At 44.1% G+C, this 12956-nt stretch overlaps 1 protein-coding gene across 1 annotated transcript; it reads right to left on the bottom strand.

Annotated features, from left to right (window-relative positions):
* Nucleotides 1–11170: 11170 nt before the first annotated feature.
* Nucleotides 11171–11545, bottom strand: LOC144691148 (histone H2AX-like). The gene has a single exon (XM_078559215.1). The coding sequence runs from the start codon at nucleotides 11543–11545 to the stop codon at nucleotides 11171–11173; it is 375 nt and encodes a 124-aa protein (XP_078415341.1).
* Nucleotides 11546–12956: the final 1411 nt, after the last annotated feature.

Below are 12956 nucleotides of genomic sequence, written 5' to 3'. Positions count from 1 at the left end.
CAGGGCTCAGTGGGTGATCTTTGCAGTGTCTCCCAATCAGCTGTCCACACTTGTGTCAAGCAGGTTACAGACGTTCTGTTCAGACGGGTATCCACCTTCAAACACTTCCGCTGTGACCAGGCAAGTCAGACACAGCGAGCCAGAGGCTTCATGGCCATTGCTGGCTTCCCCCGCGTCCAGGGTGCTATAGACTGTACATATGTGGCCATCAAGGCGCCAGCAGGTGAGCCCGGTGCCTTCGTCAACAGGAAGGGCTTCCACTCCATGAATGTGCAGATAGTGTGTGATCATAGGATGCTGACTTTACAAGTCTGTGCCAGGTACCCAGGCAGCTCCCACGACGCCTACATCCTCAGAGACCCCCAGGTGCCAGGGCTCTTCAGTGCTCCAGCCCGGCTGGATGGATGGCTGCTGGGTGACAAGGGCTATCCCCTCAGAAGGTGGCTCATGACGCCTCTCTGCCATCCAAGAACAGAAGCTGAGCAGCGGTACAATAGGAGCCACGGCACCACAAGGACTGTGGTGGAGAGAGCCATCGGTCTTCTCAAGATGCGCTTCCGTTGCCTGGACCGCTCAGGGGGCGCACTCCAGTACCCCCCAGATCGTGTCTCTGTGATAGTGGTAGCATGTTGCCCTCTCCACAATCTTGCGCTGGAAAGGGGGGATGCAGTTGACAATGAAGACCTTGACGCCCTGGGTGAGGCTGCACATGATGAATCCAGCAGTGGCTCAGAGGATGAGGAAGCACAGGGCAATGATGAGGGGCAGAACGATGACCCGCTCCTACACCAAGGAGGCAGGGACATCCGGGACAATTTAATCCAAAGAACCTTCAACTAGCTCCACACGCATGGATCAGCAGGATCAGCATTGCCTGGCACTTCCACACGTGGCACTTAGGTGCTACATCTTCCATCTGTTCAGCTACAAATAAGGGCTTAGTACAGAAACATCAATGTCCACTCAAACACTCATGATAAATCTGTGAAAAAGAAAAATGCAGCACAAACAAAAGACCCTCAGCCATGGTAACAAAGGTGGACTTTATTTTGTCCAAAACAAAAACACACACCACATGTCAGCGATCACAAAAATATGGGTCCCTATTCTAAGGCCAACGCAAAATCACCAGTGACATACCCATGGAGTGCCTAAGGTGCCTTATGCTTACGTTTGCGGGTGCTACGACTAAATGCCGCCCCATCGCTCGGAGTGCCTTGTGAGACAGCCTGCTGACTCTGCTGTCCTGTTAGCCTCGATGACCTTGGCGGCCGTCCTCTGGCCCGTGGAGCCTGTGCAGGTCTCGCCTGGGAGGGAGTGGCCAGTTCCTGAACTGGCACCTCCCCAGTTGTCACAGCCTCAATGGAAGAAACGTTGACTGGCAGAGGGGCGGAGGAGCTGCTGCCCTCATCCGGAGCACCATGAGAGGAGCTCGCAGCGACGACAGGCAGCTACTACGCCGACGTGAGGTCCATTTCGACCTCCCTGCTCACCGCAGATGCATGGGCACCGAGTGCCGGCGCTTGGTGTCCACAACATCTCCCACAATGGGAAAGACCACCTGTGGCCAGTACCGCTGTGAGGGCTTGCAGGTCAGAGCGTATCCCAATCATATTTTGATCCATTCGGTTAAAGCCCCTCTCTATGAGAGTCGCCAATCTCTCATTGAAGGAAGCATGAAGCTCTGCCCTGAGGGTGGAATCTTCACGTGCACTCTGCCTAGGCTCCTCCGTTGCAGAGAGCAACTGAACCGTTCCCTCATGCAACCCTGCCAGATGCAAACGCACTTCCCGCCGCCTTTCCTGCAGCTGCTGCAGTGGGGACAACTCCAGAGGCACGTCATCAGTGCTGGACTCAGCATGTGCCTCCTCCCCTGCAGCCCTCCAGCTGCTGGAGCCATAGGCACTCTCTGCCCCTACCATCTCCTCCAGCGATTGTGATGTGCCCTCTCCACTGTGACCCGGGACACTAGCCAATGGTAAAGTCCCCACCGAGGTGTGTGTGTCTGCGCTGGTGCCTGGCTGGTAGGCGGTGGATGGAGATGGGATGTCCATTGGCATGTCGCTAGTATATCAGTGTAACTATGATTTTGAAGCATTCTATTTAAAAGAAAATATATATGGTTTGCCTTGTCGGTCTTTTTTGCATGGCATTATCGCTAAGTGAGTGAGGTAACCTGACACAACTCAGCTGCAAGAACAGCTTAAGAGATTCACTTTAACCAGTGACATGACATAAATGGGCTATTTTACAGCTGTACATGGTGTTGCAAATCACCTGTCCTATTGCATATATGTAGTGCAATTATTACCAGTAAAATTCAGCCAATATTTTAAGATCAAGTCTTTCAAGGTGCCATTGTTCGTGGATCAATATTTTTGGGCTTGCGTGTTTGTCTCAGAACTTTCCATCCTCTTGTATACTAAATACATCGAAATCAAGACTTATTATACCATCTCTTCCTCAAGCTCATTCTTTTCCAAGTCCTCAAAACTGTCGAACTCCTTAACACTTTCAATCTTCCTTTCCTCCCACAATCCATTGCTTAAAAACCCAAATTTGGCTTAATTTGAGTGTGGATTCTTGATTGGTCACTGGCCTTTCCCGGTGTTTTCAGCTTTGAAGTCCTTGCATTTTGGGTTTTAGCCCTTCACCTTGGGTTCTCTATGAAAAGAAATATACATCCTCAATTGCTACAAGAGTATATGGTGCCTTATGAGATCTTAGTGCTTATAGAAATGAATCAGAATCGAGAAGCAGCAATGCATCATTGAGATGCAAAGGAAGACAAAAGCACAGACCATTGTTGTACAAACACTAATCCAGCACTTATGCTCTTTGAATTGACTTTTGTGTTCATCTGCAGTTATCAATGCTAGGGGAACACAATATATAAGATCTTTGTTCTTTCATGAATAAAAAATCAATAGGATGATAATTTACTTAATCTTCACAACCATAATGTGAGTCAGAGCTTTATACCTGTAGGCAAATGCTGATATTATATGATCCCAGTGCCAAATCTCCTTACATTGTAAAATTTCTGTGCAGTATTGATCCTGCTTACTATAATATCTCTCGTTTCAAAAGTGTTGACATTAATTTCACTCATCTGTCCATAATTCAGACACCTTTCTTTTTGACCATGCTTTGGGGTCATCTCTCCCCACATTTCTACTGATGTCTGTCATCTGTTTTGCATCCAGAACACATTTCAGGCCTTTACTCAGCTCAAACTGTTATGTAAGTAAGCTTTTGGCATTATAGCGTTGTCCAGTTACAACGTAATTATTTCATTGAAGATTACAATATTACGCAATCAGACTTGAAGACACCTTATGCTTCTAGTGTAGAGTTTCAGTCACAAATCTTATCCAGAAAACATGAAAACTACTGTCAGAAAATTCTAGCAACCTATTCAAATGTACATCACTAATGATGGTTTCCTTGTGCAGTTTGTGACTTGGACAATTAACTATTGTACGGCAGCATTGGTAATCTGCACTTGAGTTAATAAAGCTGCATTGTTGCAAAACTGAACATTCAACAAAAGCTTTCCCCCTCCATTTTTCTCCCTTCCACTTTTGGAGTTACTCCTTATGCTGGAGGATGTTTCATGGGCTTTCAGCTCTTCTGGTACTTCACCAAAGCCATCATTCTTCATACGTAAGCCCAGATATTCAAAGGTGACCAGCCTTTTGACCATGGTGGAGCATCATAGCTCAGTTTCATCCTGTTTTCACTTGGCATGCACACACACACGCTTTCCAGCAGAAATTAGTGAGTTGTTCTCAGAGCAGGGACCCCAACTGATCCTTCCAGTTCCGAGCCTTGGGGCGGTGAAGCTAATTTAATTGCCTGACTAATACCCCAACTAAAATCTACTGACTCAAGAGAGACCAATTCTGGTACCTTCTCAGTCTATATGGCTTGATACCACAACATGTGGTACATCTACCGCTGAACAACAATTAAGCCAATTTTATTCACCTCAGTAACCCACATCTGAACAAATTTCCATATGCATATGGAATGAAGTAACAGGGAATGCAAACAGCATAAATGGGTTCAACAGGGTAGCTGGAAGAAGGGACTGAATCACATCAGAAATAAATTCCTCTGGTCATTGTGTGTTAATGCTGTCAGAAACACAAGTTTGTGCTTTGGTCCACCTAATCTTCCCTTATTCACTGCACTCCAATACGCCTGGTTTCAAATTCAAACAAATCACCCCATTTATTGTTCACCTTTTCTGGTGATGCAAAAGCATTCAAAAGGTCAGACTTATGGGGCAGAATTTTCCCCCCATCGGGGGTGGGGGGTGGTGGTTGTGCAGGAGCGGGCACAAGCCCGATCAGCGCTGCCATTTTACGTGGGTGGGCCAATTAAGGCCAATGAAAGCGCTGAGCGCTCCCTGTGTGGGTGAGGGGGGATTCCCTGAGTCGTGGCCTGTGCTCTTTCACACGCAGAAATCTCCCTGAGGCAAGGAGGTGCCTCAGGCAGATTAGTTTATGGTTTAAACATTTAAATAAAGACATTAAAATCTTTTAAAACATGTCCCCTCATGTGACAGTGTTACATGAGCTGGGACATGCCAATGAATTTTTATAAAAAATTTTATTGAATTTTAAACACTTCATGAAACCTCATCTCGCCCGTGGATGAGGTTCCATGAAAAATGCGAAGGCCGCCTGGGCTCTTCGCCTGCCAGCCAACTTTAAGGTTGGATGGGCAATTCATTTTATTAATTCAATTAGTTTTTAACAGGCCTCAATACGCCTTTGACAGTTCAGCAGGCGCACAGCCAAGTTGACTGTGCGCCCGCCGAACTGAAAATGTAAATGAGGCGCAGTGATATCGGGATGCCCGCCCGACGTCACCGCACGTCATTTTACGCATGGGCGAATGGGCCCTGCTCCCGCTTGCCAACCCGAAAATTCTTCCCATGATTTTTCTAAAAATAGAGATCTGCCACTATAGCGATCAGAGGAAATCAATCCAATAGTGAGGAAACAGGGTGGCATGTCTGAGATCAACAAAAATGGGAAAGACTTGTTGGGCCAATTGGCCTCTTTCTATTCCTAACCTGTCTGCTGTTCTTATATTTGAGGTTGATGCAGGCAGCTATAAATGCTGCTTTTTCACCAATGGATCAATGCTTGAATCCAGTGCATACTGATGAAATAAAAAATCCTAATTTTGTAAAATCGTAAAGTGACATAATCTTTGGCAGTTCCTAATGGGAATTGATTCAGAGTACAAAATTAGCCAAAGTTGGCACTTACTGACACTGAATTGGCACTCTCACTCAGAGTGTGTATATGGATGGGTAATAGAAAATGTCTCATACAGTACAAGATATTCTTAAGCCTTTGTTAATATACATTACTGAGGTATTTATTGAGGGAGTTTAACTAGGATTATCTGATATTAACACTGAATGCTAATAACAAAAAAAACCTCATATTTCATCACTAATATCCTGACTTTAAAGTCTTCAAAAAATATTTGGGGAGTAATTTTATGATTCTGCACTCCAGACCCAATGGCCCTTCATACGATGCCACAGGGAAGCCACCTTCTTGCAGCTGACAGCCTCCCCACGAGGCAGAGATAGCACGACGCAGGGAAATGCCCTTTAATTGGACTTTCAATTGTCTAAATTGGCCACCTGGTTCCAGTCAGTGGGCAGCTGAGCTGCTGCTGTTCCTGTCACTAGGAAACTTCCCTAGTGGCGAGATTACATTGGGTGCAATATCGACATGGCTCATAAGAACATAAGAAATAGGAGCAGCAGCTGACCATTCAGCCCTTCGAGTCCACTCTGCCATTCAAAGAGATCAAGATGGAGTGGCCACCAGCGATTCAGGTACATCCTACGCACAATTTTCTGAACATTAATCAATCCCCTTATGTATTTGTTAAAGTCCAGGATCACTAGAGTAGATACTGCACAAATGGCCTAAGGGACAAATGTACTATCCTGTATGATCCTCACTCATAACTGGGATTTTCCAGGTTTGATCTCTGATCCCGGCTGAGCTACTTGATCTCAACAAGGACTGCAATCGGACTTGGCACTTCTGGGTTATAGAGGCAATATTAGCCATGGCTCCCAGTGCTGAATACATTCAAGTGATCCATGTCTGAGAGTGTTGACATTAAGGACAGCTTCAGACTTGACTGCGATTCTATCACAGTTGAAGTGCCTGCTAACATTCACTCATGGTTCACATGTTAAGCATGGCCAAGGGAACAAAAGGCTGATGGTGTCTGTGGAATCATAGCACAGTATCAGTCAATGTCATCAGCAGACGAGGAGACAAAAAAAATGCAAGATTCAATCACAACAGTAATTGCCTCAGAGCGAGATACTATGATATAAATGCCCCTATTTCTTTACGCAACGGGTTCTTACTAAATGGGGTCTTTTAAAATTTAAGTTCCCAGAAATTATTGTCGCCAATATCAGCTGACTAGCATTTGATGTGTCTGTATGACACTCCCCTGCCATTTAGTTTAAATGGTTTAATGCCATCACACTGAATTAAGCCTTGGCTGAGTGCAATTTTTAGTCCATTTATTAATGTGCTCAGCTAACGCCTCAATATGTGCTATTTAAAAGAAATCAGGACCCTGTTTATTTTAGGTAGGTCAACAACAAAAAATCTCTGACATTTTAGCTTTCTGAGCATGTTAACCAGTGCAGTAAACATAATGCTCAGTTCTTTCATATTCTTAATTATTTCTAGATAAGCAACAGTCAACAAGAAACAAAGATTGGGATCTTCTCAGAAGCGGGGAAGTCCTGAGGTTGGGGAGTTTTTCGGGTGGCCAGCATGCTTGGACAGGAGTCTGGGCTCCCCACATGATATTGCCATGGCCAAGCAGGCAAGTCCAGGAGAATGGAGGGACAACTGCTCCAGCAGTAGCATCATGGCCTTTTATATATATAATTGAAGACATCTTTACTCCTATACGCAAATCCCCTTGTAACGAAAGCCAACTTACCATTTGTCTTCTTAATTGCTTGCTGTACCTGCATGTTAGCTTTCAGTGACTCATGAACAAGGACCTCCAAGTCCCTTTGAAGTTCAACATTCCCCAGCCTCTCACCATTTAAGAAGTGCTCTGCATTTCTCTTTTTCTTACCAAAGTGGATAACCTCACATTTTTCCACATTGTATTCCATCTGCCAATTTTTTGTCCACTTACTTAACCTCTCCAAATCCCATTGAAACTTCTTTGCATCCTCCTCACAATTCACATTTCCACCTAGTTTTGTGTCGACTGCAGACTTAGAAATATTACATTTAATCCCCACATCCAAATCTTTGATATAAATTGTGAATAGCTGGAGTCCAAGCACTAACCCTCATGGTACCCCACTAGTCACAGCCTGCCAACCTGAAAATGACCCATTTATTCCTGCTCTGTTTTCAGTCCGTTAACCAGTTCTGAATCCATGCCAGTATATTTTCCCAATCCCATGTGCTCTAATTATATTTTCTAACTTGCTGTGCGTCATGGCACAGGCAGCAGAATATTGGATGACCTCAAGTTTACAGAGGGTGTAATGTGCGAGACCAGCCATGAGTGGGTCGGAATCGTTGAGTCTAGAGGTATCAAGGGCATGAATAAGATTTTCAGCAGCAGATAAATGGGGTGGTGGGGAGGGAGGGGTGGGTATGAGGGAGGGGTGGGCGTGGTGCTGGCATGGGGAGGTCAGGCAGTGCTATGGTATAGACAATCATAGTGATGGCATGAATATGGCATTGAAAGCTAATCTTGGGGTCAAATGTAACATCAAGGTTGTGAACAGACTGGCTTAATCTCCAACCGTTGCCAAGGAAAGAGGAGTCAGTGGCTAGAGATTAGAGTGAGACTGAACCAATGGCTTTGGACTTCCCAATATTTAATTGGAGAAAATTTCAGCTCATGCAGTACTGGATGTCAGATAAGTAGTCTGATCATTTAGCAAGAGTGCAGCAGTCAAGAGAGGTAGTGATGAGGTAGAGCTGGATGTTGTCAGCGTACATGTGAAAACTAATATTCTGCCTTTGGATGATGACTTCAAAGGTAATGATGCAGGGGCAGGAAGAGAAGCCATTGCAAGTGATTCTCTAGCTATGACTAAATAGATAAGAATGGAACCAGGTGAGAGCAGTATCACCCTGTTGGACGACATTGGGGAGGTTTTGGAGGAGGATGGTGTGGTCTACAAATAGGAATGAAGGATGAGGAGTTAAAGTTTACCTTTATCACAGTCCCACAGGATGACATTTGTGACTTTGATAAGGGCTGTCAGTTCTCAGTCAGCATTCGCACATCCACATATCCAGCAAGAAGTGATTGATAGTGATTGGGAGAATGTAGACTGACTAGTTCTTGCCCTCCTTAATCCAGGAACACTGAAGCTTATTGTAGTGCTGCCTCTGAAGATCATTTAACTTGACACAGAATGGAGATTCAGCTTGGGACCTTCCTGCTCTGTTTGGCTCAGTTCCACATATATCGTGCATTTACACACCGAGCCGTTGAGGAAGCTCTAGATGCATTTTGACTTCATTCAGAAATAAATCATAAATTTTATACCTAAATTACCATCACATTTGGAAACTTGCCGGATAATTCAACAAAGTTCCTGCCCCGTTTTTTTAGCAACACAAAGTTAACTTGTGCACATCATCTCTTTATTTTTACAAAATTCCCATGATGCACCTGCTATGTTTTAAATCATTGTTCTATGTATAAATGAAAGATTTGTCCCTAGTATTTGTTTTGCACGATGATGAGTGGATGAGTTAATGGCAGTGCGTGGGTATAGTGCCAGCTGGGCTTTTTGGCAAGCACATATATACCACTGGCGAGGAATATATGTTATCTTGGCAGTGTTGTAAAGGTTTTAATGTTGGAACCCAGCCGCACTCTCTTGTGCAGCCAGTCAATAAATGATTTGCATTCAACACTTACGTGAACTGCATTTCATTACACAAGGATAAAAGGAGGACCTTGCTGTAAGTCATACTAATTTATAAGAGGGGAAAAAGCAATCAATATTGGTAGCATATTTGTAAGAATGAAACTTTATTTTTTTCAATAGCATTAGATGTCACCATGTTAGATCACTACTGTTGACTAAGGTTATGGGTTGGGAAACCTTTGATGATTCTTACTACATAGGGACCAAGCCATCCCTGTGCATCTTTGTACTTTCAATAAATAGACCTGGCATGATGTCAATGAGAAAAGCTGAAGTGGTCAAGGGTGCCTGAGGTTCTCAGTTGATACTTGAATGTGGTGCTGTTATGTTTTACTAGACCCATGCCAATTGTGTTAAATTACCCCTAAATGCAACTTAAAACGGCCACCAGTCTGGCCTCACGAGGCATAGCTGTCAATATTCTTGTATTGAAAGCATTAAACTGAGACAAATATTGCAGTTCCCCTGAAGGAATTATCACTGCAGTATTCCTCCTCAATTAATAGTATATACTCTTATGAAGAAAGACTAATGAAAGGGTCCTGGAGCAAGCACAAAAAAAAGAGAACTGATAAAGTTGATTATTATGGGAAAAATTTCAGACTATGGGCACATCAATCAAGCATCCCAAGAACAGTTGTCTAGAAAAAGTCTTTAATAATAGATCAAGCTGTTGGCTAGATTGTGTAATGGAGTGGGCTAGTGTACATCAGGGGATGACACAAAAACTGGGAAGAAGGAAAGACATTGATCACCAAACTACAGATTTTAACTGGCTAGCCTTATTAAGAGCAGTCAGCATGGATTCCAAAAGAGAAGTTTATTCTTGACCAATCTTATTAAATTCTTTGAAGAAGTAACAGAAAGATTAGATAAGGGAAATTCAGCAGACATATTGGCCTAGATTTTCATCCTCAAGACGGGTAGCAGGAGTCAAGAAAATTCCCAGCTTGGCCTACACACCTCAGGAGAAATTGCCTGTAAGGACAGGATTTTTATTGTGGGGGGGTAGGTGTGGGCTGCAGTTGGGCCAGCTGACCCAGTAAAAAGTTTGGAGGCAGACACAGGGTGTGGAGGTGCGCTGTTTAAAAGGGCTGCCTTGGCGCTGTGCAACTTTATCCTGCTTAAAGTAAAAACATAAAGGCCCTCCAACACTCCCCTCGTCACCCTCCATCCATTCCACCTCATGCCCCCCACTCACTCTCTATGAATCTTCATGCCCCCTATACTAAGCTATGCTTCCCAAACAATCCCTATGGCCCCTCATGCCCCCCCCCATGCCAAGCTTTGGCACTTCCATGCCCATCCACTCACTGTGCATCGTACAGAAGCAATTAACCCTATAGTGACAGTAGTATATGCAAAAAAAGCTTTAAAAAAGTCATTCATTCATAAAAAATATTTTTACTGCAGCCCAATAAAAGTGTCAATCATCCAGACCTTTTAAAGTTTCAATAGCAGAAACTGCAAGCACTTGAAGCCTCTTTATCTTGTATAAACATTATAAAATTGACAGAAGAGATCAGAAAGCCAGAGCTGTCAATCAAGCAACATTTTCCCTGCGGCTCAGATGTTTTAATACTCTATGGATGTCTGGCCGGTTGACCAAATATACTTAATGAGGCTTGGCTGTGCGTCCAGACATCCATTAACCAGTTGAAACACCTGAGCCCCAAAAAGCTGGCAAAAAATCCAGGCCAAACTATTCGTATTACCAAAAAGCCTTTAATTAGGTACCTCGTAGTAGACTTGTGACTAAGATCAGAACATGTGGAGCCAAGGGACAAGTAGCAGAATGACAACAAGCTGGCTACAAAACAAAAAAAAACAGAAAGCAAGGATTAAAAGTATTTACTCAGATTAGTAAATAGTGGAAGTGGTTTTCCATAAGAATCGGCTCTGGGACTGTGAGTGTTTATGATTTCTCTAAACGTTTTGGGTTTGGGAATCAGAAGTACAATATCAAAATTTGTGAATGACACTAAATTGGAATAATATAGAAGAGGACTGTGACAAAATGCAGACAGAAATTAATTAAGTTGCAAAATGAACATGCAATTGGCAAATGGACTTCAAAAGAGATGATTGTGAGGTGTTACATTTCAGCAAGAGGAGTAAGAATACTATTAAAAAAAGTCCTTGGAAAATAACTATCTGAATGGTATATCTTTTTCTGATCTCACCCCTTCAGGCATAAACTTTGCTGGAGTGCCCAGTTTTCTTGGGTAGCAGCACAGCTTGGATGCTGGCCAGGGCCCCACCCTGGGCTATGGTGACCCCTCCCAGCATCTTGTTGGGTTCCTCGTCATTGTGGATGGCAACCGGGTCTCCTTGTTGTCCCAGGCCCCAGGCCGCATTGCTGGCCAGTTGGAGGATCTCAGCCGTCAAGTACTTGAGGACGGCAGCCAGGTAGACGGAGGCTCCGCCTCTGACACGCTCGGCATAGTGACCCTCGTGCAGCAGCCGGTGGATACTGCCGACATGGAACTGGAGACTGGCGCTGAAAGAGTGAGCCGTGGCCTTAGCACGCCCTTTCTCTCCAGTTTTATCGCGACCAAACATCTAGTTGATGCCCTGCTGAAAATCTTCACCAAAATGATGTAGAGGAACAGAGCTATCTGGGGGAACAGATACACAAATAATTAAAAGTAGTGACGCAGTTTAGTAAGGCCATATAAAAGCAAACAACAAATTTGGGGTTCACTTCAAGAGCAATAGAATTGAAAAGCAAAAATGTTATGTTAAATGTGCATACAACCTTGGTTAGACCACACGAGATTAGTGTGAACAATTCTGGGCTCCATATTATAAAAAGAATATAAAGACACTAGTGCAGTTGCAAAAACATTTACTAGAATGATATGACCACTTAGAGGTTATACCCTATAAGAAAAGATTGGAAAGAGTGGGGCTCTTAGAAAAGAGAAGGCTGGGGGTGACTTGATAGAGGTCTTCAAGATTATGAAGGGGTTTGATGGGGTAGAAGTAGAAAAAATGGTCCCACTTGCGGGTGAGACCATGACATTGTCCAGCTGGAGGGTAGAATCTGCAGCTCTGACCAATCTAACTAGCAGTATCATATGCATTTAACTGAATGAGTAACCAACAGTTTATGCGCACCAAGTATTCTTATTGCATTGGTAAAGTCAGAATCGTGAAGTGACTCAGATACCCCTTGGCCATTCTAAGCTCCACTTGGCAGCAGTTAATCCTTCCACAGCTACCAGCTGGGTAGTTTCCTCTCACATATTCTGTGGCTCACTTCTTCTGTTCCCAGCTCAAACTCACTAACAATTTACATTTCAATACCACTTGCAACATAGTGCAAAGTCATAAGAAACTCCATACAGAGGAAAAAGTCTAATAGGGTTTGAAAGAAGAGTTAGGGCAGGTGACTAAAGGTTTAGAGGTGGATTTTAAGGGTGGGGAGAAATATATGAAGAAGGCAGAATCCTGGAAGAGAATTCTGGCACGCAAAAAGAGCCACTGATGTGGCTAGGGCCCAGATTTTCACCACGATGGAGAGGTGTCCCCACCCACTGTCCCACCCCGAACACAGCATTTCCCATTTTCAAGGGGGCGGGAATGGGGCAGGGCTCATTTCGCACATGCATGGTGTACAGAGGCAGCTGGCTGTTTAAATCATCAGCTGAAGTAGGATTTGGGTAGGCCAGGAGTGTGAAACCTCTTGTGTGCAGATTAGATCAGGTAACAGCAGGTCTGAACTTGGTGGGTTCGTGTGGATAGCCACCGTACCCTTTGGAGAGGTAAGGTACCCTTTGAATCTGGTCTCAGGACAACTTTGGAAGTTGGCCTTTGGAAGTATTAGACGTATGCATAAATGTGCATAAGATTGTCAAGCACATTTGAACTGTTAACAGACTTGTTGAAATCAACTGCCAAAACTGCCAGACCCCTGCCAAAAGGACCTGTCAAAACTGTCAGAAGTGCCTGTCAAAGGGATCTGTCAAAG

The sequence above is a fragment of the Cetorhinus maximus genome, chromosome 15 (assembly GCF_964194155.1).
Source record: "Cetorhinus maximus chromosome 15, sCetMax3.hap1.1, whole genome shotgun sequence".
In the NCBI taxonomy this organism is placed as follows: Eukaryota; Metazoa; Chordata; class Chondrichthyes; order Lamniformes; family Cetorhinidae; genus Cetorhinus; species Cetorhinus maximus.
The sequence above is the reverse complement of the archived record's forward strand: the minus strand, read 5'-3'. Positions and strand labels throughout refer to the sequence as shown.